Source organism: Chaetura pelagica, unplaced genomic scaffold (genome assembly GCF_000747805.2).
Source record: "Chaetura pelagica isolate M959 unplaced genomic scaffold, ChaPel_1.0 scaffold232, whole genome shotgun sequence".
In the NCBI taxonomy this organism is placed as follows: Eukaryota; Metazoa; Chordata; class Aves; order Apodiformes; family Apodidae; genus Chaetura; species Chaetura pelagica.
Window position 1 is genome coordinate 2,173,583 of NW_009952441.1, and position 26,582 is coordinate 2,200,164.

At 37.7% G+C, this 26,582-nt stretch overlaps 1 protein-coding gene across 1 annotated transcript in view; it reads left to right on the forward strand.

Annotated features, from left to right (window-relative positions):
* FOCAD (focadhesin) overlaps positions 1 to 26,582 on the forward strand; it is a 93,121-nt gene that overhangs the window by 15,505 nt on the left and 51,034 nt on the right. The window contains exons 7-14 of the mRNA XM_010008435.1: positions 297 to 503; positions 951 to 1,038; positions 1,733 to 1,935; positions 3,498 to 3,755; positions 13,518 to 13,622; positions 13,989 to 14,090; positions 14,623 to 14,753; positions 16,033 to 16,159. Of these exons, the coding sequence (XP_010006737.1) occupies positions 297 to 503; positions 951 to 1,038; positions 1,733 to 1,935; positions 3,498 to 3,755; positions 13,518 to 13,622; positions 13,989 to 14,090; positions 14,623 to 14,753; positions 16,033 to 16,159 (1,221 nt within the window). The remainder of the gene's footprint in view (positions 1 to 296; positions 504 to 950; positions 1,039 to 1,732; positions 1,936 to 3,497; positions 3,756 to 13,517; positions 13,623 to 13,988; positions 14,091 to 14,622; positions 14,754 to 16,032; positions 16,160 to 26,582) is intronic.

Here is a 26,582-nt window from a genome sequence, read left to right on the forward strand (position 1 = left end):
TATTGCTTTTGAGGAAAAAGGGATTTTTCTCTTCATCTACCAAGAAATCTTTTTTATTCTTTCACACGTTTCTATTTTTATTTCAAAGCTTTGGACTACAATTGTTTTTTCAGGGAAGTTGGGTAAGAAATTCCTGGGTTGTTTATAAGTGTGTTTCTTCAAGGTCTTAATATCTGCAGTGGCAACATTGCAGAGTGAATAGAACTAATTCTAAACTTGGGGATTTTTTCATAGGTAGGGAAGGGGAACTAAATCAGAATGTATTTTAGTTTTATTTTTTAACTACTTTTCTACAGCTCAAAGATTTACTGCAAGTTACAGAAGCCTTGTGTTTTCTGCAAGAGCTATTCCTCAGCCTTCTGCGCTATCCTGTGTTTTGGAAAGATCAGTTATCCCAGTTTTGTCTGCAGCTGTTATGCTTCTGTGAAGTGTGCTTAAATGTAACGGGAGAATGCTCGTCTTTGATCTCTTTAATGGAGGACAACTTTGATCTTTTAAAAGAGGTACGAGTTCACAGGAGAAAATGAAATTGTATTACTAAAAGTGAAGAATGTCATATTTAGGACAGTTTTTAGAGACACTGATATACAGCATTCACATGCAAGTGACCAGTGTTCTTTTAAAAACTTCTAGTTTTTTTTTCCTTGGTTGAAGACCTTCAGAAGGCAAAATCATAACTGGTTCTTTATATAGTCATTACCCTTTTATTATGGGAGTTGGTTTAAATTGAGCTAAAAGTGCTTTAACAAAGTAACAAAATGTTGTAGTTACTAAGTTAAACTACTATTTTTAGGCCATTCACAGTCCTTATTGTATATGCTGTGTCACTGTGTATGTGCTCACTACAATTCATGAAGAAACTATATAGAGTTTTGGTTGTTGCCTATTTGTACTTTTTAATGCCACTGAAAAATAACGAAGACTGAAACCTCTTTCTCTTTTCCCTGTAGGTATTTCCCGTGGAACAGTGTATAATTGGGCTAGCAGTTCTACTGCTGCAAACACCAGAAAGTCAGCAAAAGTCTGTCTTGAGTCTAGGTAAAGCTCTTCTTTTGAAAGGAAGAATCCACGCTTTTGAGATTGTGTCCCTGTTTCTTCTTGTTTATGAAAATAAGTGCTGCGTTCCCCTGAAGTTGGATTGGGTGGTGAAATGTTTGGCACTTTTTCTATGAACATTTTTCCCATTGATTTAAAAAGTAGCATTTGCTCTAACAGCAAGAAATTTGCCTGCTACGCTGACTTTTTCCATGAATGTTACTGTATTTTGAGCTTGCTATCTGTGAGCTTATCTGCTTCATTTTTGAGTCAACAACAGGATATTCTCTGTTGAGAATATACATCCTGAATGGTTTCATTTGACAGATCTTAAGAGAGTAGGCCTGACAGACATTGCAATATTCGGCTGAGCTTTTGACTTACCAGTTTTGATTAGTGGAGTTATTCCAGTACAAGCAAAGATCTATGCAACATTTCATTCTTGTATTTCTTGCTGCCATCAGGTACTTTGATGTAAACAACAGTAATGTATGGGTCTCTAAATAGAATTGGAGCTTTACCAAAAAAATCTTCTGCACTTTAACTCAAGTATGCATATACTGTTATTCTGGGGACTGTTGCTTAGCTTGACAAGAGTGTTTCCTGCAAGTGTTTGTGTCACGCCTAAAATTACAGATCATGTTAGTTCTTTTTTCCCTACTTGACCTTTGGATTTTGTCTACCTTGTCTTAAATAGCCTACAAGCTCCTTTCGTGTTCAGAAACACAGAACATCTCAACCACAGCCCTTATTTTGATGATGCCTGTGCTACAGATCTTATCTTCTACGACAGTTGGGGATTGCCTATCAGAGGATGATTGTGGAACTACTAGGCATCAGCTGGCTGTAAATCTCTTGGGAATATTGCAAGAAGAAGGTGTGAAGGATAAAAAGGAATTGGTAAAGATATAAGTTTTTTTCCTTCTTTTGTGACAGGTATGGGATGCTTGAATGTTATGCAGGATTAAAGTAAAAACTGTGGTGATAGCTTGTTTTTGTGCAGCTGAAATAAAGGGAGAGGGAGCGAATACAGTTGTGTAGCAAAACATTTGAGTAAGTAATGTAAAATAGGAAGTATCAATGTAGAATTTCAGGCTCTACCAATTTTAGCAGCTTTTTCTAGGCATTTAAAAATAATACAACAGAAAACTGTAATTGTCTGAGTTTGACTTCAAGTCCTACAGTCTTGTAGGCTGAAGCAACTAAACAGTGCAACTTACAGATCCTGAAGCTTTTCTTAGTTCACTGTCTGTCTTTGGATAAAGTTTGAATTCCTTTATCAATAAATAGCAGTTTCACACTGTATCCAGAAGATATTTTTGATTCCCAAGTGATCATGCCAGCCAGAGAGATGGTGTTGCTGTAATGGAATGAGCTAACTGTTATTTTTAAAAGGTCATCTAAAGTACAGGGTCTTTCTACCTTCCATTAGCCAAAATAAATTTACATTGCTTTGAACATTGTTATTAAAATGAAATTCAGCCGTTTTATGGAGGAAATTTTTTGCCACTCAAAATCTTTTTCCCTGCTAATTTAAAAGTGAGTGGGATTTGGAGTCTGAATTCCATTTTAAATGTTAATTTGGAGACCTCTTTTCAAATACTGTTTTCACCAGAGTTTTGTATAAATGTTCTTCATCCAGTTACTACCTGCCAACTACTGTTGAGAATAGAAGGACATTTCTGAAAACATTGCATTTTCTAAGGAAACAAAGAATTAGTAGGAAGAAGATGGTTTCTCTTAGATTAAGCTTTTTTTGTTGCAATGAAAAACCTTGAACTTCCATCTTAATACGCAGAAGCTTTAAAATACATATACTTTTGCATATATACAAACCTGAATTAGAAGGATTTCTCATTTGTATTTTGTTCATTTTCTGCTTCTGAATGTTATCTTCCATGACTGCATCTACAGAACATTTTGTTCTGAGAAGTGAAACAGTTAATCCAACTTGACATTTTTCATTTAACTTAAACTGTGTTGTTTTATGAAGTACTATCAAAAGTTAAGAGAATTTCCTTAAAATAGTGTGGATGATACTTACACTTTTGTCATGTATCTGTCCTTGTCAGGAATGGAAGCTCTTCATGTACTCCAGTTTTATTATGTCCATTTTAGTAAGAAAGTAGCACTGCAGTTACTAGCAGGAACAGGAATGATGGATGCCAAATAAAGAGGGAACTCTTGAAGAGGGATTTAACAACCTATTCACAGTGCACATTCTTAGACCAAGAATTCATGTAAAGGAGTGTAAATGTATCAGATTTATTCTAATCTAATATTTATATAGAATCTAAATAAATGTAACTTATTATTTACATTTATTGCATTGGGACACTAAAAAATACAGTTGTTTTGGATGACAGAGCTGGATTAGTTATGGTTGGGATGTTGGTTTGTTTGTTCTTTCATGGTACTGTATTTGTTTGATTGAGAATTTTCTTTGTTCCACTTGTTCTCAGGTGTCCTACAAACTCCCTTTCCCCATAACCAGCTCTTACAGCTCATTGTATACAACCTGGAAGATCATAGAGCTCATGAAGGAGAAGTCTGCAGTTACTAACTGGTTATCTTCAGTGAAATCACTGCTGTCTGTAACCACTGAAGTTCCTGTGCATGTTTTTCTTCTGCTGGCCTATCTAGTGATCCAAGAAAATGGAGACAGTCTTCATGATGTACTCCATACTACTACAGAAATAGCAAAGGCTGATTGTTCTCAGGTAAGAAGTTACTGATAGTGGATTTTGTTACAGGAATTGTTCTGGATTTTGCTGGCTGAGAAGGTCAAAGCTGCCACTGCTTCATTGCTCCAGCTCCAAGTGGCAAGACTGTACCTGTATTCCCAGTAGGCACATGCATGTACAGCACACATGTACACCCCGTGCATGTTCTTATACACAAACACACAGAGCACTCACAAGAACATGAAACAGCACCAGAGGCCTCATCCTGTTCTGCTTTCTGGCTGAGCAGGATGGATATTTACTAGTGGGAGTATATGTACAATATATGAGTTTGTATGACAAATATAGTATAGATCCCGCCAACAATGGGGCATAGACTGTCAGTGTGCACAGTAGGTGCACCTGGATCCCAGTGTCTCTGTCCCAACTCTCACCAGTTGCTGGCATCTGGACAGATGAGCCTCTGAAGCCACAGCTCCACTGCAGATGCTGATGCAGACTGTTTTCTCCATCCTTCAGAGGGACACATCAGGCAATCCTACACACATCTCAACTGTTTGGGATCCCCTTGCCCCCCTGTAGGCAGCCCTATTGTTGTCTTGCCCGTAGACACATGCGTATGCAGCACATGCATATACCTAGTGCTGTCTGAAACTCACCTGTTGTGTGTCATTTACAGCAAAATATTTATTAGGTCTCCGTTTTGGAGTATTTTAAAGTTGTTTAAAGGAAGTTGTTTAGGAAAAAGGGCTGACTGACTTGTTGATATTGTCTAATAAGTATGACAATAAAACATGAGGAAGTTGAAAATAGGCTCCCAAGCATTTTTGACTTTTGGTGACTTCATAAAGTATTCTCCATGTTCTTTTGTGGTTACTGGGAAGACTGCCAAGTCCTTTGTAATATCTGTATTCTTGCTTCTTAAAAATAAGTGCATAGTCTTTGTTTCAGTATTGAATTCAAGCTGGAATTTTGCTCATCTGGATGCTCTGTATGTGTATCTACATAACTTGGAAGGAGAAGTGGAGGTATCTAGAAACATTAAGAGGTATTGCAGGAGGCGGTATCTTTGTGAATTAAAAAAATAGGGAAGGGAGAAGTGTTTCTTCAAGTTTCAGATGTGCCATAAAGACAAGCTTTATTTGCTTCAGGTTTTTTTTCAATGGCTTTCTCTTTCAAAGAGTAGTCATACACTGCAGCACAAGGGCTGGAGAAAGATACAGCTTCCAGAATATGTACTTGGTGACTTACAGTGCTGAGCACTGTAGTTCCAATTAAGGGAAGCAGTCCAGTATTGTGACTGCTGTTGAACACCTTCTGAATTGCTGTGCTAAACCAAGCCAATGATACAGTGCTTTTGGAGATAACAACTGTATTTCTTAAGCCAGGTAAGTTTTTAAACCAGGTCACAGCTTCATCTGATGTGGGTTGCCTGCTGTTAACCTTTTATGTCTCTTACATCTCTTTCAGACTGGCCTTTTGTTTTGTTGTTCAGTTGTTTTGGGTGTGTTTAATAATACACTTGCATACATATTTGGGAGCATGTGATTTCTTTAATTTTTTTTTTTCTCAGTTTGACTGAACCTTTTGCATTTTAACTATTGTTATTCTAGCATTGTATTCAGTCATACTCTTCATTGTCATTAGGTTTTGTGGGGATTAGTTACTATATATTTCTAGGCTTATATGATACTAGTTTCAGGGATTTTGTTTTCTGTCTCTATACACTTGATATTTGTTAACTTCTGTGTTAAAGATAAAGGTTTGTGTTTTTGGGTGGCATGTGGAAAAAGTAATTCTAACTCCAGACATGCAAGAACAAATTGAAAATGTGCAATTTTCAATCTGGAGAAAGTTGCAGAGTTTTGCTCTGTAAGTACTGATCTGGACTGTGAGTGTTAACATGGGCATGGAAGAGTGTATAGAATCAGTTAATTTATGTGAACTGTAAGATCACTGCTCTGAAAAAAGAGTGAAATGCATTATTTTCATCTTAGACAAACCAACTCTAGAGCTGGGTTTCCAGGAAGCATGTAACTTCCAGGCACATTTAACACATTGCATTTCTCACTAAAGCTTGAGGAAATAGATACATACAGTACTTTGGATGGAGTAATAAAACAGGAGAGATTCTGATGGTCTTAATTTATTTTTTTTTTATTGTTGCATCTGTAGTATACAATTTTTGGTTTGTTTTTTTTTTTGTTTGAAAGAATCATAGAATGCTTTGTTCTGAAAAGGATCTTTCGAAGTCATCTAGTTCAACGCCTCTGCGATGAGCAGTGACACGTTAAACTAGATCAGGTTGCTCAAAGCCTTGTCCAACCTGACCTTGAATGTTTCCAGTGATGGAGCTTCTACCACCTCTGTGGCATGATGTTCCAGTGTTTTCATCACTCTCCTTGTAAAAAATGTCTTGATTATTTATGTTCTGAATCTGTCTGACTGTCTGCCTACCTACCCTCTTTTAGTTTAAAACCATTACCCCTTGTTTTGTCACTAAAGGCCCTGCTAAAAAGTTTGTCCCCATCTTCCTTTTAAGCCCCCTTGAAGTACGGAAAGGGCACAGTAAGGTCTGCCCAGAGCTGCCTTTTCTCCAGGCTGAACAATCGCAGCCCTCTCAATCTTTCTTCATAGGAGAGGTGCTCCAGCCCTCTGATCATTTTTGTGGCCCTCATCTGGACTAGCTCAAACAGCTCCATGTTTTGTGCAGAAAACTGAAGAGCGGGGCACAATAGACCAAAGTGGAGTAAATATGGATGCAGTATATGGGAAAGAGGATAACAGTGAAGAGAAACTGGCAAATTAAACTGAAGGGTGCAGCCAACCTGAACTGTCTGCAGTGTATCTGTAGTACAATTCTGATCATATGTAGCCATCAGTTGAACTGAAAAAAGTTACTGGGCAATTTACAGTTATATTACATACTTGCCTGTTGTATGTTAATTAAATAGGGAGCTGTTGTTTGCTCATTTAATTTTATTTGGAAGTTCATGTTTTGTCCTGTGCATGCTGCTGTCATTTTGCTCATGTTAGTTAGCATTGTATTTAATTTTACTGAGTACAGAGGTGATTGCATATTCAAGATGTGAATGTCTATGCAAAGCCTGAACTGCAATGTTGATAATTGCTTTAGGAAGAACCTGCAAGGCTACACAGCTTACTTACAGTTCAAACTAAGAACAGGATCTAATTCGTCAATAGTTCTTTCTGAAGTATTTATTCTATGTCCTTGGTATACTCCTTGTTGAATTGTATGTAGAACAACTTCTTGGGATGCTGGAAGTCTTGCATCAATAGAAATACTGAACTGCTAGAACTTACTCCTCAGAGTTAGACATCTGGTGGACATGTGCATAATGAAGTGCTTTTTGTTCTTTTCAGGGTCTCTTTTTCCCATTCTTACTTTTTCCACTTACTAGTTCTTTCTTGTTTTCTAAGAATGGCTGCCATTTTCTTGCACATGGATGAATTCCTTCTCATAAAACTATAGAATGAAATTTCTCCCATTCTGTTGCAGTCTTGTATCTCTCCTAGGGGATGGTAAAAACCACAAAATGGGAAAGTTAAAAAGCAAAAAAAGCCAGCATAGCAAAACATGCAGACAACACATAACCTCACAGTACTCTTTTCAGAGCAAAAGATGCTTTCTTAGATAACTGTGGTAGGAGCACACTTGAAACTGCTTTTCCTGCTTCATACAAAATTTGGCTTCCCTTTATTTGTCACCTGCTTCTTGTCACTCCATTTAATTTAAGATAGTGAAAAATACTGGATCGCAAAGGCTCTGGTGGTCTGTGGCAGGATGAAATAAATAAATATTACACTAGGAGTTTGTAGGTTACTTTTCCTCACATGGTGAAACTCCAAAAAAAACTGTGCTAGGAGAGCCATTTACCAAATGGTGGTGTTGCTGCTGATCAGCAGGTACAATGCCATGCTTTAATATTTTTGAAATAAGCATGGTCCTTTCAGGAAGTTGTTACTTAATTATTTTGAAAAAAGAGGAAGCCGTGGGCATTTGTAAGCCTTTCTTAACAAATGGCTTTATGCTTTTTAAGTTAGCATATAAGAAAACCAACCCCCGCCCCCCCCCCCATGTTTTCTTTTTTGAAAGCTAAAGGAAACAATAGATTTGAATATAGTTTCTGAAAGTACAGGTTAATCTTCTGAACTCAGGATATAGATTTATATTGGTCATCTAATTCACAGCTAGAAGAAAGTTTTCTACATTACTGACAATGCTAAGGTTTCAGTTAAGAAATGTTTCATTCATGAGTATCATCATCAGAGGTCTAGGGGTTTGGGCTATATGCACTGTAATGGATTTGAGGTAAGCATTGTATGAAGTCCATCAGGAGTTAAGACTTTTTTTGACCAACTCTAAAATAGACGTGAATATAGCCAATGGGCAGTGTGATGTCAACAACAGTAACATGTTGATGGAAAAACTGCACTTTGGGAATTGCTTTAATTGGTTCTGTTTTATTCAGTTCCACATAAACAAATGGTGCTTTGTAAAAGATGGGAAAAATAAGTTGTAAAACAGTTATTGGAATGCCCTTTAACTTCAGAAAGTGAGAAGCTCATCACAACAAGCTTGTTAAACATTTTGAGTCTTCAGTTTCATAGGGTACTTCCTGACAGATGCAGTGGAAGGTGATGTGCAGCACAGTAATTAGAAGGCTTTTCTGAAGGAGAGTAGAAGAAAGTCAGAGATTGGGTATGGAAAGAAGAGAACAAAAAATAGCTGTTAATCCCAAGTTAATTTTTAAACAGTCACCTATTTTAATTTGAATCTGTTTATTTGATGTTAGTGGCATTTGAACACCAAACTTACACCCAGGTATTTTTAAGGGAAAGGAAGTCTAACCAAGTAAACACAGGTACATTCCAGATACCATGTCATTGATACATGTTCAGTTCTAAGTAAACTTGGAGTAGCAGACCCCAGGGATTAGCCTTGCAAGAGGTAAATAAAATGTCCACAGAGCAAACTTTACAGCCTAACTGTGGAGTACCTGTATGATAGCAGAATATAGAGAAGTGCTGAGGTGCCATGGTGGGGGCCATAGGATAAAAAGAATTGTGTGGTGCTCTTTTGTGTTTTTCATTTTTAAGCAATCAAGATGATTAGTAATTCTACTGCTAGTGAAATTCTATTACTTTGAGGTTCACATCATTAGTGGTTAGAGCTGTGGATATTGAGTTGAAAAGCCACAGGTGATTGCCATGCACAGTCTGAATTCAAGAATTGTATTTCAAAACAAGACAGGATCAGAAAGAGACAATGTGCATTGGGAATGCTACCCTCATTTCTTTCATGTTTATTAAAACTCTTCAAGAGGGTGGTCACAAACAAGATCTCCTATTTCCACACTAAATGTTGCTTTTATAAGGAGTCTGATGTCTCTGCAGTAAATGAATCGGAACATTTAAAAATCATGCTAGGTTTAAAAATCTTTACCATAATTGATTTTGCAGACATCGTTCTGATTACGCTTTATTTTAGCTTTTTCTTACGCTTTTTGTGAAGAGAGCCTACAGAGGATTTATGTGTAAGCACCTCCTTCTTCCCTACTGACCAAAAGCCTTCTTATGATTCAAGATCAAGGCTTATATTAGATCTGTTTTTAGACAGGGCATTTTGGAGTAATGGTCTGAAACATCCAGAAATCTTTTTTAGAAGGCTGATAAATTAAGAGTAGTTCGTGAGCTCTTAGGCTGTCTTAAATCACTTCAGAGGCTGCGCTGACACATGCTGTTCATGAAAGACTTAAAGTAGTTCTTCTAATCATATACATTTTTTTACTGTGCCAAAAGTGTTCTTACAGTTTGCCTGAAACCAGCTGTGCTGCAAGGGAAAGAAATGAAGTCATCTGACTTGAGAGGTCACTGGTGAATAGTATCACAAGATCTATTACCATTATTAAGAGGATTATGAGCCTCTAGAGGACATCCGTTCTTTTATGGTCTTTCAACAGCTTGAATGAAATATTTTGGTGCTAAATTACACCCTTCTGGGAAATCCCTTTGAAGAGGCATTATTTTGTGTTCTTTTGAGGGCTGGGAGTGCATTTTTTAAGAAAAGGTAAAATATGTTTTTATTTGAGTAGAAAACATGTTTAAGGATATGTTGAACTGGATTTGGCTCACTTAGGTGATGCCTGATAGTATTGGTCTGATTATGTGAACTTCGGAAAATAGCCACAGGGAAACAATAAAATTATAGTCAGATCTGGTGGACGCTGTCTTCCTCTAGTTCCAACCTCACTGCATGGGCAGGGACAACTCCCACTAACCAGGTTGCTCAGAGCCCCGTCCAACCAGGCCTTGAACACTTCCAGAGAGGGGACATCCACAAGTTCCCTGGTCAACCTGTTCCAGTGTCTCAGCATCCTCAATCTGAAGAATTTCTTCCTAATGGTTCACCTAAATCTCTTCTCTTCCAGTTAAAATGGTTACCCATTGTCCTCTCACTACATGCCGTTGTAAAAAGTCCCTCCCCAACTTTCTGTAGGCCTTCTTCAGGAACTAGAAAGCCACTGTAAGGTCTCCCTGGAGCCTTCCCTCTTCCAGACTGAATAATCCTGACTGTCTCAGCATGTTTTTGTAGGAGAGGTGCTCCAGCCCTCTGATCATCTTTGTGGCCCTGCTCTAGACTTGCTCCAGGAGCTTCATGTGTCCTTGTATTGGGGCCTCCAGAACTGGACACAGTACTCTTCCAGGTGGGGACTCATGAGAGCAGAGTAGAGGAGGAGAATCACTTCCTTTGTACTGCTGACCACACTTTTGATGCAGCCCATGATACGGTTTGGTTTCTGGACTGCAAGCACACATTGCTGGCTGATGTTGAGCTTCTTATCAACCAATACCTACAAGTCCTTTTCCTGAGGACTATTGTCAAGCCATTTTCTGCCCAACCTGTAATTGTGCTTGGGATTGCCCCAGCCAAGGTGCAGGACCTTGCACTTGACCTTGTTGGACTTCATGAAGTTGACATTGGCCCACTTCCCAAGGTCCCTCTGGGTGGCCTCCCTTCTCTCCACTGTGTTGACCACACCACGCAGCTTGGTGTCATCAACAAGCTTGCTGAGAGTTCACTCAATGTCACTGTCCATATCTCTGACAAAGATGTTAAATGTCACCAATCCCAATACTGGCCCCTGAGGAATGTTGCTTGTTGCTGGTCTCCATTTGGACATGGAGCTGTTGACCACTGCCCTTAGTGCAACCATCCAGACAGTTTCTTATCCACTGAGTGGTCCATCCATTGAATTAGTATCTTTCCAAATTAGAGACCAGGATGGCATGCAGGACAGTGTCATATGCTTTGCACAAATCCAGGTAGGTCACATGAGTTGCACTTCCTTTGTCACTGACACTGTGATGCTACGGTAGAAGGCCACTAAATTAGATGGGCATGATTTGCCTGTTGTAGAGCCATGCTGGTTGCATCTGTCACCGTGGGATTTTCCTTGTGCCTTAGCAGAGCCTTCAGGAGGGATCTGCTCCGTGAACTTGCCAGGCACAGAGGTGAGACTGACTGGCTTGTACTTTCCTGGGTCTTCCTTTTTTCCCTTTTTAAAAATGGAGGTTATGCTTTCCCTTTTCCAGTCAGCGGGAGCTTGACCAGACTGCCATGACTTTTCACATGTGATGGAAAGCAGCTTTGCAATGTCATCCACCAATTTCTCCAGAAGCCACAAATAGTCCTCAGGTGCCATGGACCTGTGCACTACCTGGTATTGGCATGTTTTGTGGCTGCCACTTATTCTTTGTTCTGACACAAGGGCTGCATGAAGACAGTTTCTCTTCATTAAAATGTAAGAAAATGTGAAAGAAGAGGAGGATTATCTTCTTCCCCTACTATCCTCTCTCACTGTACTTTGGAGGAAGATCTGTTGTGTAGCTTAGAAAAAAAAGAGATCAGACTGCCAAATTAGTGGCAAAGAGTGAGAACAATTCTCAGACCTATTTATTAAATAAAAGCATTTTGTGTCACATTGATAGTCTTAATTTAAAAAGGAGCATTCTTGTAGTACCTCAGTATAATTTTTGAGATGCAAATTAATTTTGAAACAAAAAATGTAACCTTGAAACCCTTCTTCAGGTTGCAAATGACAGACTTGACCTAACAGCCATATCCTCTGTAAGCATGGGGGATCCAGAAGGCAGTATTCCCAGGTAGCATGCCTCTCTGGAGCTGCTTCCTACTTACAGGAGCTAATGAATTGTCATATCAGTTTTTTGGAGTCATTATGCCCTTGATGACAATTTAGCATAAATATAATATTGAAATTAGCCCCAGCATTATTTATCCATTACATGAGGTAGATGAAGAGAGGAAGAGCTTTATCTACTAAAACATTTTGGGTATTTTCCCAACCTTATAATTTGAATGTACAGGTCAAAACAAATACACTTTGAAGGACAATTCCTTTAAGGAAATACAAAACTAGCCTTAGAGTAGCATGTGCTTAGTCTTTTCCTCATAATTTTGTAAATCAAACTTAGCACCTGTTTGTTAGATGTTAGTGTAAAATTATTATAGAGCTTCTATTTATGAATGAACTTTATAACTAGAAGACCAATGAAGATACAGGACTGAATGAACTGCTTATCACAGCTGATGAAGACTGGGCTTGAGCAGACTCTATAATGTTTTGAATGCTTTTGTAACTAAGAATGTTAGTTACAAGGGCAGTGTTTTGTCCTTCTCTGTCAGAGAAGCAGAAGTGGCCTTGATGCTGTGAATGCTACTCAGCAATAGCTATAACGTTCCTGTATTATCAACACTGTTTGCAGCACAAGTCCAAAACATAGCCAAACCAGCTACTAGGAAAAAAATTAACTCTGTCCTAGCCAAATTCAGTACAGAACAAAAGTTGTAAAACTGCCTGATTTATCTTCAGTCCAAAGATCTGAAAGACTGGATGGTTGGGGAGGGTGCTAGCTAAGAAGTAGTGAAGTCCCATAGAATGACCAGGGTTTGCTTCTTTTGCTGGTTCGTTTTTGTGCTTTTTTTTTGTTCTGTGTTTTGCAGCCTGTAATTATAGAGGGAATTATGCAGAATCCCGGAGCTCTTGGCTTTTTATTCATTATTCTTGCTCTTTAGTTTCTGTGGACTGAGACAGACCTTTGTACATGGAAAAAAAATTTAATCTGAAGAGATCTGCTCTTGTAAAAATGCATTAATAATTTTTTCAAACACTGTATGTGCTGAAAGAATGAAAATACTGAAAATGTGACTAAATAGAAGCAGAATGGCGGTAAATAAGTCTCTTTTCCTTCACTGTCACTTTAGGGGCAGTTCTTTGGGAATTTTGTACCATATATTAAAGAATGCAGTAAATTATATTGTATTATATGCTAGGTTTGTGGGATATGATAGGAGAATCATCAGAATTCCTTTGTAATGACGGAACTGAATTGGAGTAGTTTCTTCATTGTTTTGGTATGTATTTTAAAGTACAGTTTTCAATTGCATGTTCCTTTCAGTGTGCCTGCAATGGAATTTCAAATAAAAATTAATGTATTTTGTAAATTATTTTATTGCAGTGGTTACAGCTGACTGTGCATATTAGGGTACTTTTAAGATGGTAACTTAGAAAGAAATACATTTTAAGTCCTATGGAATTACAGACTTTAGAATTTTCCTTTCTCTTTCCTATTAGCAGAAGAAAAAAGCAAAAAGGTATGAGTTTCTAATACATTCTGACAAGTTCACTGTCTTCTGTAAGATACCATGTTGGCAAGCTAGTTATAAGTTTATTTCCTGCTATGTTTTCATTTTAGGTCCCAAACCTGATCCCAGTTCTGATATTTAAGTTGGGAAGACCTTTGGAGCCTGCGCTTTACAGAGATATATTGTATACATTGCCTACACTGGGTGTTCATAAGGTCAGAATGAAAAAAAAATTAGTAAAATAAAAACTGTATCAGTAAGAGGTCATTTATAAAAAAAATTTAAGCTGAGCATTGCATAGCTTTCTTAAGATAACTGATTTTAAGCTTCAGCATGACTTTCTAATATTTTGAATAGGAATTTTAAAGGGTGAAATGTGCATCATGTGGTTTTTTTTTTTGTCTGCACTGTATCATCACAATATATATACATTTCATTAGAACATTCTTTTGGACTTGTTATGCACTAGGGTTTTTCAAAAGATTATTTCCATTTTCTTTGTAAAATAATGATTCGTAGGTTAGTCTTTGTTCTTGGACCCAAAAACTAACAGTGGCTTTTGGTTAAAAAATTTCTTCCAGGTTTGCGTAGCTCAGATTCTACGGGCCATACACATGCTGTGGGGCACACCACAGCTTAGAGCAATTACTTTGCGGCTGATGACATCTTTGTGGGAAAGACAGGTTTGAAAATTTTTCTAGTGTCACTAAGACAAGTGTAGTTGAAAAACCTCCTTACCTCTAACCAAGGAAGGAAATTAATTTTGTAACATTGCTAATGCTAATATGTCACTATCAATGGTATAAAGTAAATGGTGGGAGTGGTGTCTGTATTAATATATATTCACTGTTTTAGCGAAAAACTTCAATGGTCTGCCTTTCATGAAACCTGCTTTTCATTTCATCAGGTCTCTAACTGGAATTAGGAAAAAAAAAACAAAGGACAGCTTTCTACTTTTCATAACATGCAGTAAAAACAAGACTTTAGTTTCATGGCAATAATTTGCTGCTTTGTTTGTAAAGCAGCAATAGAGATTTGGTCTGCAAAAGCCAGTTAGATCTCAAGGCAGCATTAGATTCCAATAATGAAGAAAAGCCAATTACAGTATGCAATGAAAGTGGCATTTAGAAGTCATGTAAAAGTGCTAGTAATTGAAAATCTTGTCAGCAAATTTTGAAAATTTGAGTACAATTTTTTTAATTAAATCTTTTCTAGGATCGAATTTACCCAGAATTGCAGAAGTTCTTGGCAATGTCAGATATGCCCTCTTTGTCTGTTGACAAAGATGCTCAATGGGAACGGCTGATTGCTAAGGCTGCTTGTATAAGAGATATCTGTAGGCAGAGGTAAGGGCAATTGTTATCCATCTTATATTTTTGTAAAGGAAAACAATTTTTCTTTAATTTATTTTTTTCAGAACAGCCGAATAATTGTTTTTGCCTACTCTGTTAAATTGCAGGTAATATTTTTTCTAGTAATGTGAGAAACTGACTTAGTCATTGCTAATCTCAGGAGTTATTCAGTTTTTTGTTTTGTATTAAAACTAACAGAGCATACCAATAATCTTTAAAATGTCTTCATCCTGAAACAAAACTTGCATCCTCTACTGATGCTGAGTAGAAACTGAATGCATGCTTACAAATTCTAAAATTTATTTAAAAATATAAAAAATTATGGAACCCTAGAAAAAAACAAGTAAGGCTCTGTCGATCCTTTGATCTATTCAAAGAAAGATTGGATGCTTTTCTGAAAAGTGTACTTGGTCACATGCAAATTATTGGTCTTTTTTTCCGATATAATATTCCCCAGAGAACACCACTTGTGCAAGTCTGGATGTTATATTGATCCTTTCAAGCTCTTAAGTTCCTATGGAGATTTTTATTTTTTTAAAAACACATTATCAATTACTTCCCAGTTTTATGTGTACAAAACCATCTTTTCTCTTTCTAACCCATCTTTTGGTTTCCACTTCTCACTTTCTGTCTGGAAGGTCAGTTATTAAGAGCAGGGAATATTCATTAACCTTTCAGTCATCAACTAAAAAAAAATTCTTACAGAAAATACACTTTCCTTTACTGCTTCAACCATCTTTAATTTTGCAATCATTTTCCAATACATTAAAAATAAAAAATGAAAAGCAAGAGATAGATCTCAATGCATCTGTAGTCTTTTTGCCAGTAAGTGGTGTAGTTACAGTTTAGGTGTATGCACATTCTTCATGTGTTTAGAAATAATTTGGAAGAAAGTGAGAGGAAACAGGAAGCCTAAATGTTTCATGTATAGTAAACACATAGTATCATTAATAGCACATGTGGATTTTCTTTCTCAGTTGCTTCTTGAATGACATAATCTTTTAGGATACCAACATCATTGGACAAAAGCTTCCAGGGCTTAACCCTTTTGTGATATTTTATCTGGAACTTGATCCCTACTGATTTAATTCTCCATGTCATTCAGCCTTTAGGGCACTATACCGTATCATTCCTTGTATCTTTTTTTTGTCCCAGTTTTAGTCTGTTTCTGTCATTGTTTAAACAAAACCAATGCTTAATGAGTTTTTGTTTATGGAATAGAAGTTGCATGTATGCATTAATATTGCCATATATCTTCATGTTCTTTTCTTAGACCATATCAGCATGGAGCAGATATGTTGGCTGCAATTTCTCAGGTATTAAATGAATGCACAAAACCTGATCAAGCTACACCTGCTGCCATAGTGTTGCAGGGTCTTCAGGCACTTTGTGAGGCTGAGGTAAGATTACATTGGCTTGTCCCTGTGTTTTGTGCTTTGCATATGCATCATGGACTTTTTTTTAGCTGTATTCTTTTTAAGAGTGCGTTGAATTGTTGCAGAATCTTTTTTTCTTCTGACAAATTTTGTTTCTCTCCCTTCCAACATCATTTAATTGTTTCTGGGAAATTGTACTGTAAGCTTCTACTCCAGCAGTTTGGTCCTTCAGTGCATGGGTTGGAATTTATGTCAGCTTTTGCAAGTTTCAGGTACTTACATAACTGGCTTTTCAGTAACACTTTCTGTAACTCTTTTTGGTAGAGGATGCGTCTGGTGGATTTTGCTGCAATTACATGTTCTGGAAAAATTCTGATAGGTTTTGTCTTAATTGTAGTTTAGAGGAGATTCTGAATTTCAGGCAGCCATCATGGAGGATGTGGAGCTGCTCTGAAAGAAGTGATGAATTCCATATGTTGACTTCGTTGCTGACATGTTTACTCTCTGGATATACTGTTTAAGTTTTAAAGTTTTACCATAAACTAGGAAGGAAGACAAGTAATTCAAGAGTGTAGCTACTGAGGATCGTTTTGGGAAAGTGACAGACTGCTTTGTATTTCTGCTGAAGCTATTGGGTTGTTTAAATAAAAATTGCAGTTGTAACGGGATGTCCTTTTTTCTGTTGTGCATACGCTAGGTAGAGATGTTAAGGATACTGAGAGGTGATGGAGTTATTTAAAAAACTGTTAAAAGAGATCCATTTCCAGCTGTGTTTTCTAGGTTATTTATAGACCCCAGTTCTGCTTAAGTAATTTTTTCAAAGCGGAAGTTTTGAGCAGAACAAACATGTCCTGACTTCCTGTTCTTTTAAGATAGAAGTCACAGACAGTAAGATGATGACTGCAGCACTGTGATCACAGGGAATGATCAGCTGTGCCAAACACTAGCAAAAGGCTTGAGATCCATTGTTATAAAAATGTTGTGGTCCATCATCCACCCAAAGGATCTTATAACTTGCTTTCATTGTAAGAGGTTGTGATATCTGCAGATAGCAAAGCGTGAACCCAAACAGCCATGATGAGCTAAGAAGTGTTACAAACCATTTTTACACCTATGTTAATGTGTTAAACGTACCTTTTCTCCTTACAAAGCATTTGAAATAGTCCCTGTGTTGGCCCTTCTTTGTGGATTAGGTTGGGCTAGGCATCCTCCAAAGGTCCTTTCCTACTCCTCTGGTGAGACCTGACTGAGCACTGTACCCAGTTCTGGAGTCCCCAGCACAGGAAAGACATGACCTCTTGCACTGATTCCAGAGGAGAGCCACAAAAATGATCAGAGGGGCTGGAACACCTCTCCTATGAAGAAGGGCTGAGAGGGCTGAGGTTGTTCAGTGTGAAGAGTAGGCTGCTGGGAGACCTTATTGCAGCCTTTAAATACTTTAAGGGGTTTCAGAAAAAGATAGGGACAAACTTTTTAGCAGGGCCTGCAGTGATAGGACAAGGGGTTATGGTTTTAAATTAAGAGAGGGTAGATTCGGACCAGAAATAAGGAAGATATTTTTTACACAGAAGGTGGTGAAAAGCTGGAACAGGTTGGCTAGAGAGGTGGTGGAAGCCCCATCCCTGGAAACATTCATGGTCAGGTTGGATGGGGTTTTGAGTAACCTTATCTAGTTGAAGATATCCCAGCTTATTGTGGAGGGATTGTTTACATGACTTAAAGGTCCCTTCTAACCTAAACTATTTTATAATTTTAAGTTAGTCTCTGAATCAAAGATTCTTTGATAGACTTAAAGCCACTGTAAGGTCTCCCTGGAGCCTTCCCTCTTCCAGACTGAATAATCCTGACTGTCTCAGCATGTTTTTGTAGGAGAGGTGCTCCAGCCCTCTGATCATCTTTGTGGCCCTGCTCTAGACTTGCTCCAGGAGCTTCATGTGTCCTTGTATTGGGGCCTCCAGAACTGGACACAGTACTCTTCCAGGTGGGGACTCATGAGAGCAGAGTAGAGGAGGAGAATCACTTCCTTTGTACTGCTGACCACACTTTTGATGCAGCCCATGATACGGTTTGGTTTCTGGACTGCAAGCACACATTGCTGGCTGATGTTGAGCTTCTTATCAACCAATACCTACAAGTCCTTTTCCTGAGGACTATTGTCAAGCCATTTTCTGCCCAACCTGTAATTGTGCTTGGGATTGCCCCAGCCAAGGTGCAGGACCTTGCACTTGACCTTGTTGGACTTCATGAAGTTGACATTGGCCCACTTCCCAAGGTCCCTCTGGGTGGCCTCCCTTCTCTCCACTGTGTTGACCACACCACGCAGCTTGGTGTCATCAACAAGCTTGCTGAGAGTTCACTCAATGTCACTGTCCATATCTCTGACAAAGATGTTAAATGTCACCAATCCCAATACTGGCCCCTGAGGAATGTTGCTTGTTGCTGGTCTCCATTTGGACATGGAGCTGTTGACCACTGCCCTTAGTGCAACCATCCAGACAGTTTCTTATCCACTGAGTGGTCCATCCATTGAATTAGTATCTTTCCAAATTAGAGACCAGGATGGCATGCAGGACAGTGTCATATGCTTTGCACAAATCCAGGTAGGTCACATGAGTTGCACTTCCTTTGTCACTGACACTGTGATGCTACGGTAGAAGGCCACTAAATTAGATGGGCATGATTTGCCTGTTGTAGAGCCATGCTGGTTGCATCTGTCACCGTGGGATTTTCCTTGTGCCTTAGCAGAGCCTTCAGGAGGGATCTGCTCCGTGAACTTGCCAGGCACAGAGGTGAGACTGACTGGCTTGTACTTTCCTGGGTCTTCCTTTTTTCCCTTTTTAAAAATGGAGGTTATGCTTTCCCTTTTCCAGTCAGCGGGAGCTTGACCAGACTGCCATGACTTTTCACATGTGATGGAAAGCAGCTTTGCAATGTCATCCACCAATTTCTCCAGAAGCCACAAATAGTCCTCAGGTGCCATGGACCTGTGCACTACCTGGTATTGGCATGTTTTGTGGCTGCCACTTATTCTTTGTTCTGACACAAGGGCTGCATGAAGACAGTTTCTCTTCATTAAAATGTAAGAAAATGTGAAAGAAGAGGAGGATTATCTTCTTCCCCTACTATCCTCTCTCACTGTACTTTGGAGGAAGATCTGTTGTGTAGCTTAGAAAAAAAAGAGATCAGACTGCCAAATTAGTGGCAAAGAGTGAGAACAATTCTCAGACCTATTTATTAAATAAAAGCATTTTGTGTCACATTGATAGTCTTAATTTAAAAAGGAGCATTCTTGTAGTACCTCAGTATAATTTTTGAGATGCAAATTAATTTTGAAACAAAAAATGTAACCTTGAAACCCTTCTTCAGGTTGCAAATGACAGACTTGACCTAACAGCCATATCCTCTGTAAGCATGGGGGATCCAGAAGGCAGTATTCCCAGGTAGCATGCCTCTCTGGAGCTGCTTCCTACTTACAGGAGCTAATGAATTGTCATATCAGTTTTTTGGAGTCATTATGCCCTTGATGACAATTTAGCATAAATATAATATTGAAATTAGCCCCAGCATTATTTATCCATTACATGAGGTAGATGAAGAGAGGAAGAGCTTTATCTACTAAAACATTTTGGGTATTTTCCCAACCTTATAATTTGAATGTACAGGTCAAAACAAATACACTTTGAAGGACAATTCCTTTAAGGAAATACAAAACTAGCCTTAGAGTAGCATGTGCTTAGTCTTTTCCTCATAATTTTGTAAATCAAACTTAGCACCTGTTTGTTAGATGTTAGTGTAAAATTATTATAGAGCTTCTATTTATGAATGAACTTTATAACTAGAAGACCAATGAAGATACAGGACTGAATGAACTGCTTATCACAGCTGATGAAGACTGGGCTTGAGCAGACTCTATAATGTTTTGAATGCTTTTGTAACTAAGAATGTTAGTTACAAGGGCAGTGTTTTGTCCTTCTCTGTCAGAGAAGCAGAAGTGGCCTTGATGCTGTGAATGCTACTCAGCAATAGCTATAACGTTCCTGTATTATCAACACTGTTTGCAGCACAAGTCCAAAACATAGCCAAACCAGCTACTAGGAAAAAAATTAACTCTGTCCTAGCCAAATTCAGTACAGAACAAAAGTTGTAAAACTGCCTGATTTATCTTCAGTCCAAAGATCTGAAAGACTGGATGGTTGGGGAGGGTGCTAGCTAAGAAGTAGTGAAGTCCCATAGAATGACCAGGGTTTGCTTCTTTTGCTGGTTCGTTTTTGTGCTTTTTTTTTGTTCTGTGTTTTGCAGCCTGTAATTATAGAGGGAATTATGCAGAATCCCGGAGCTCTTGGCTTTTTATTCATTATTCTTGCTCTTTAGTTTCTGTGGACTGAGACAGACCTTTGTACATGGAAAAAAAATTTAATCTGAAGAGATCTGCTCTTGTAAAAATGCATTAATAATTTTTTCAAACACTGTATGTGCTGAAAGAATGAAAATACTGAAAATGTGACTAAATAGAAGCAGAATGGCGGTAAATAAGTCTCTTTTCCTTCACTGTCACTTTAGGGGCAGTTCTTTGGGAATTTTGTACCATATATTAAAGAATGCAGTAAATTATATTGTATTATATGCTAGGTTTGTGGGATATGATAGGAGAATCATCAGAATTCCTTTGTAATGACGGAACTGAATTGGAGTAGTTTCTTCATTGTTTTGGTATGTATTTTAAAGTACAGTTTTCAATTGCATGTTCCTTTCAGTGTGCCTGCAATGGAATTTCAAATAAAAATTAATGTATTTTGTAAATTATTTTATTGCAGTGGTTACAGCTGACTGTGCATATTAGGGTACTTTTAAGATGGTAACTTAGAAAGAAATACATTTTAAGTCCTATGGAATTACAGACTTTAGAATTTTCCTTTCTCTTTCCTATTAGCAGAAGAAAAAAGCAAAAAGGTATGAGTTTCTAATACATTCTGACAAGTTCACTGTCTTCTGTAAGATACCATGTTGGCAAGCTAGTTATAAGTTTATTTCCTGCTATGTTTTCATTTTAGGTCCCAAACCTGATCCCAGTTCTGATATTTAAGTTGGGAAGACCTTTGGAGCCTGCGCTTTACAGAGATATATTGTATACATTGCCTACACTGGGTGTTCATAAGGTCAGAATGAAAAAAAAATTAGTAAAATAAAAACTGTATCAGTAAGAGGTCATTTATAAAAAAAATTTAAGCTGAGCATTGCATAGCTTTCTTAAGATAACTGATTTTAAGCTTCAGCATGACTTTCTAATATTTTGAATAGGAATTTTAAAGGGTGAAATGTGCATCATGTGGTTTTTTTTTTTGTCTGCACTGTATCATCACAATATATATACATTTCATTAGAACATTCTTTTGGACTTGTTATGCACTAGGGTTTTTCAAAAGATTATTTCCATTTTCTTTGTAAAATAATGATTCGTAGGTTAGTCTTTGTTCTTGGACCCAAAAACTAACAGTGGCTTTTGGTTAAAAAATTTCTTCCAGGTTTGCGTAGCTCAGATTCTACGGGCCATACACATGCTGTGGGGCACACCACAGCTTAGAGCAATTACTTTGCGGCTGATGACATCTTTGTGGGAAAGACAGGTTTGAAAATTTTTCTAGTGTCACTAAGACAAGTGTAGTTGAAAAACCTCCTTACCTCTAACCAAGGAAGGAAATTAATTTTGTAACATTGCTAATGCTAATATGTCACTATCAATGGTATAAAGTAAATGGTGGGAGTGGTGTCTGTATTAATATATATTCACTGTTTTAGCGAAAAACTTCAATGGTCTGCCTTTCATGAAACCTGCTTTTCATTTCATCAGGTCTCTAACTGGAATTAGGAAAAAAAAAACAAAGGACAGCTTTCTACTTTTCATAACATGCAGTAAAAACAAGACTTTAGTTTCATGGCAATAATTTGCTGCTTTGTTTGTAAAGCAGCAATAGAGATTTGGTCTGCAAAAGCCAGTTAGATCTCAAGGCAGCATTAGATTCCAATAATGAAGAAAAGCCAATTACAGTATGCAATGAAAGTGGCATTTAGAAGTCATGTAAAAGTGCTAGTAATTGAAAATCTTGTCAGCAAATTTTGAAAATTTGAGTACAATTTTTTTAATTAAATCTTTTCTAGGATCGAATTTACCCAGAATTGCAGAAGTTCTTGGCAATGTCAGATATGCCCTCTTTGTCTGTTGACAAAGATGCTCAATGGGAACGGCTGATTGCTAAGGCTGCTTGTATAAGAGATATCTGTAGGCAGAGGTAAGGGCAATTGTTATCCATCTTATATTTTTGTAAAGGAAAACAATTTTTCTTTAATTTATTTTTTTCAGAACAGCCGAATAATTGTTTTTGCCTACTCTGTTAAATTGCAGGTAATATTTTTTCTAGTAATGTGAGAAACTGACTTAGTCATTGCTAATCTCAGGAGTTATTCAGTTTTTTGTTTTGTATTAAAACTAACAGAGCATACCAATAATCTTTAAAATGTCTTCATCCTGAAACAAAACTTGCATCCTCTACTGATGCTGAGTAGAAACTGAATGCATGCTTACAAATTCTAAAATTTATTTAAAAATATAAAAAATTATGGAACCCTAGAAAAAAACAAGTAAGGCTCTGTCGATCCTTTGATCTATTCAAAGAAAGATTGGATGCTTTTCTGAAAAGTGTACTTGGTCACATGCAAATTATTGGTCTTTTTTTCCGATATAATATTCCCCAGAGAACACCACTTGTGCAAGTCTGGATGTTATATTGATCCTTTCAAGCTCTTAAGTTCCTATGGAGATTTTTATTTTTTTAAAAACACATTATCAATTACTTCCCAGTTTTATGTGTACAAAACCATCTTTTCTCTTTCTAACCCATCTTTTGGTTTCCACTTCTCACTTTCTGTCTGGAAGGTCAGTTATTAAGAGCAGGGAATATTCATTAACCTTTCAGTCATCAACTAAAAAAAAATTCTTACAGAAAATACACTTTCCTTTACTGCTTCAACCATCTTTAATTTTGCAATCATTTTCCAATACATTAAAAATAAAAAATGAAAAGCAAGAGATAGATCTCAATGCATCTGTAGTCTTTTTGCCAGTAAGTGGTGTAGTTACAGTTTAGGTGTATGCACATTCTTCATGTGTTTAGAAATAATTTGGAAGAAAGTGAGAGGAAACAGGAAGCCTAAATGTTTCATGTATAGTAAACACATAGTATCATTAATAGCACATGTGGATTTTCTTTCTCAGTTGCTTCTTGAATGACATAATCTTTTAGGATACCAACATCATTGGACAAAAGCTTCCAGGGCTTAACCCTTTTGTGATATTTTATCTGGAACTTGATCCCTACTGATTTAATTCTCCATGTCATTCAGCCTTTAGGGCACTATACCGTATCATTCCTTGTATCTTTTTTTTGTCCCAGTTTTAGTCTGTTTCTGTCATTGTTTAAACAAAACCAATGCTTAATGAGTTTTTGTTTATGGAATAGAAGTTGCATGTATGCATTAATATTGCCATATATCTTCATGTTCTTTTCTTAGACCATATCAGCATGGAGCAGATATGTTGGCTGCAATTTCTCAGGTATTAAATGAATGCACAAAACCTGATCAAGCTACACCTGCTGCCATAGTGTTGCAGGGTCTTCAGGCACTTTGTGAGGCTGAGGTAAGATTACATTGGCTTGTCCCTGTGTTTTGTGCTTTGCATATGCATCATGGACTTTTTTTTAGCTGTATTCTTTTTAAGAGTGCGTTGAATTGTTGCAGAATCTTTTTTTCTTCTGACAAATTTTGTTTCTCTCCCTTCCAACATCATTTAATTGTTTCTGGGAAATTGTACTGTAAGCTTCTACTCCAGCAGTTTGGTCCTTCAGTGCATGGGTTGGAATTTATGTCAGCTTTTGCAAGTTTCAGGTACTTACATAACTGGCTTTTCAGTAACACTTTCTGTAACTCTTTTTGGTAGAGGATGCGTCTGGTGGATTTTGCTGCAATTACATGTTCTGGAAAAATTCTGATAGGTTTTGTCTTAATTGTAGTTTAGAGGAGATTCTGAATTTCAGGCAGCCATCATGGAGGATGTGGAGCTGCTCTGAAAGAAGTGATGAATTCCATATGTTGACTTCGTTGCTGACATGTTTACTCTCTGGATATACTGTTTAAGTTTTAAAGTTTTACCATAAACTAGGAAGGAAGACAAGTAATTCAAGAGTGTAGCTACTGAGGATCGTTTTGGGAAAGTGACAGACTGCTTTGTATTTCTGCTGAAGCTATTGGGTTGTTTAAATAAAAATTGCAGTTGTAACGGGATGTCCTTTTTTCTGTTGTGCATACGCTAGGTAGAGATGTTAAGGATACTGAGAGGTGATGGAGTTATTTAAAAAACTGTTAAAAGAGATCCATTTCCAGCTGTGTTTTCTAGGTTATTTATAGACCCCAGTTCTGCTTAAGTAATTTTTTCAAAGCGGAAGTTTTGAGCAGAACAAACATGTCCTGACTTCCTGTTCTTTTAAGATAGAAGTCACAGACAGTAAGATGATGACTGCAGCACTGTGATCACAGGGAATGATCAGCTGTGCCAAACACTAGCAAAAGGCTTGAGATCCATTGTTATAAAAATGTTGTGGTCCATCATCCACCCAAAGGATCTTATAACTTGCTTTCATTGTAAGAGGTTGTGATATCTGCAGATAGCAAAGCGTGAACCCAAACAGCCATGATGAGCTAAGAAGTGTTACAAACCATTTTTACACCTATGTTAATGTGTTAAACGTACCTTTTCTCCTTACAAAGCATTTGAAATAGTCCCTGTGTTGGCCCTTCTTTGTGGATTAGGTTGGGCTAGGCATCCTCCAAAGGTCCTTTCCTACTCCTCTGGTGAGACCTGACTGAGCACTGTACCCAGTTCTGGAGTCCCCAGCACAGGAAAGACATGACCTCTTGCACTGATTCCAGAGGAGAGCCACAAAAATGATCAGAGGGGCTGGAACACCTCTCCTATGAAGAAGGGCTGAGAGGGCTGAGGTTGTTCAGTGTGAAGAGTAGGCTGCTGGGAGACCTTATTGCAGCCTTTAAATACTTTAAGGGGTTTCAGAAAAAGATAGGGACAAACTTTTTAGCAGGGCCTGCAGTGATAGGACAAGGGGTTATGGTTTTAAATTAAGAGAGGGTAGATTCGGACCAGAAATAAGGAAGATATTTTTTACACAGAAGGTGGTGAAAAGCTGGAACAGGTTGGCTAGAGAGGTGGTGGAAGCCCCATCCCTGGAAACATTCATGGTCAGGTTGGATGGGGTTTTGAGTAACCTTATCTAGTTGAAGATATCCCAGCTTATTGTGGAGGGATTGTTTACATGACTTAAAGGTCCCTTCTAACCTAAACTATTTTATAATTTTAAGTTAGTCTCTGAATCAAAGATTCTTTGATAGACTTGGTGTACCAGCCTTGCGGAGTTGTGCTATGAATGGATAATTGTCTCGGAGAAAGTACTTCTTAAATTGATGTACCCGTTTGACTTGTTGCACCGCAGATCAGAAGTGAAATTCGATTTAAACGTTGTTCCCCATTTCTTCCTCTGAGGGTAGAAGGTCACCTGAGGCGAGATTCGTTTTTCTCTCCTTGACAACCCTAGCTTTTAGTTTTTACCCTTGTTTCCAGTCTGTGCTTTGTGCAGCAGTAAGTTTGCTACTTAAAAATAAATTCTAAAAATAACAAGAAAACACAAATATAAAACAAAATGTGCTGTACCAGAAGCGCTGGGAGCTTGTAAGTTATGTGGTTGTTAATGACTCGAGATTGTAATGGTGTGTCAATTTGAGCAAACCTAGAATAACAAAAAAAAGAACCTAAAGATGAAAGCAGACTTAAAAAGAACTTCTACCAACATTTCTAGACACTATTGTGTCTTGATCTATGAACATACGTTTTCTAATTAGCACTGGTCCTCTTTCTGCAGACAGTAATTGGCATAGCAGTGTCATAAAGCTCTCGTCTTGCTGGTTTCTTCGAGTGTATTGCATTTTCAGAGGACAGCTTTGTCCAGCTAAGCAGTAACTCTGAAATCACAAGGCTTTTCCTTGGGAGTTTCACGGCTAGCTGAGAAAGTCATTCACAAGATTTACCACTGTCACCTATTCAGTGAAAGGTTGTTACTGCTTTTATAACGTGTTACTTTTTTTTTAAAATGAAGTACCACTCTCCTACTATTTCTTTAGCAAAGACAAAATACACTAACTTCTGCCATTCTGAACAAATCTCTCCTTCCTAACCTGTCCTTGGCTGCTTTTAATAAATTTTTCAGTCCTAATATTGAAGTAGTGTTTAACAACCTGAATGAACTCGTATTGGTTTTGTTCTCCTCTTCTAACAACAACAGATTTTCTTCCTATGCCAGCAGGTTTTAAAGAGAAAGAAGAATTA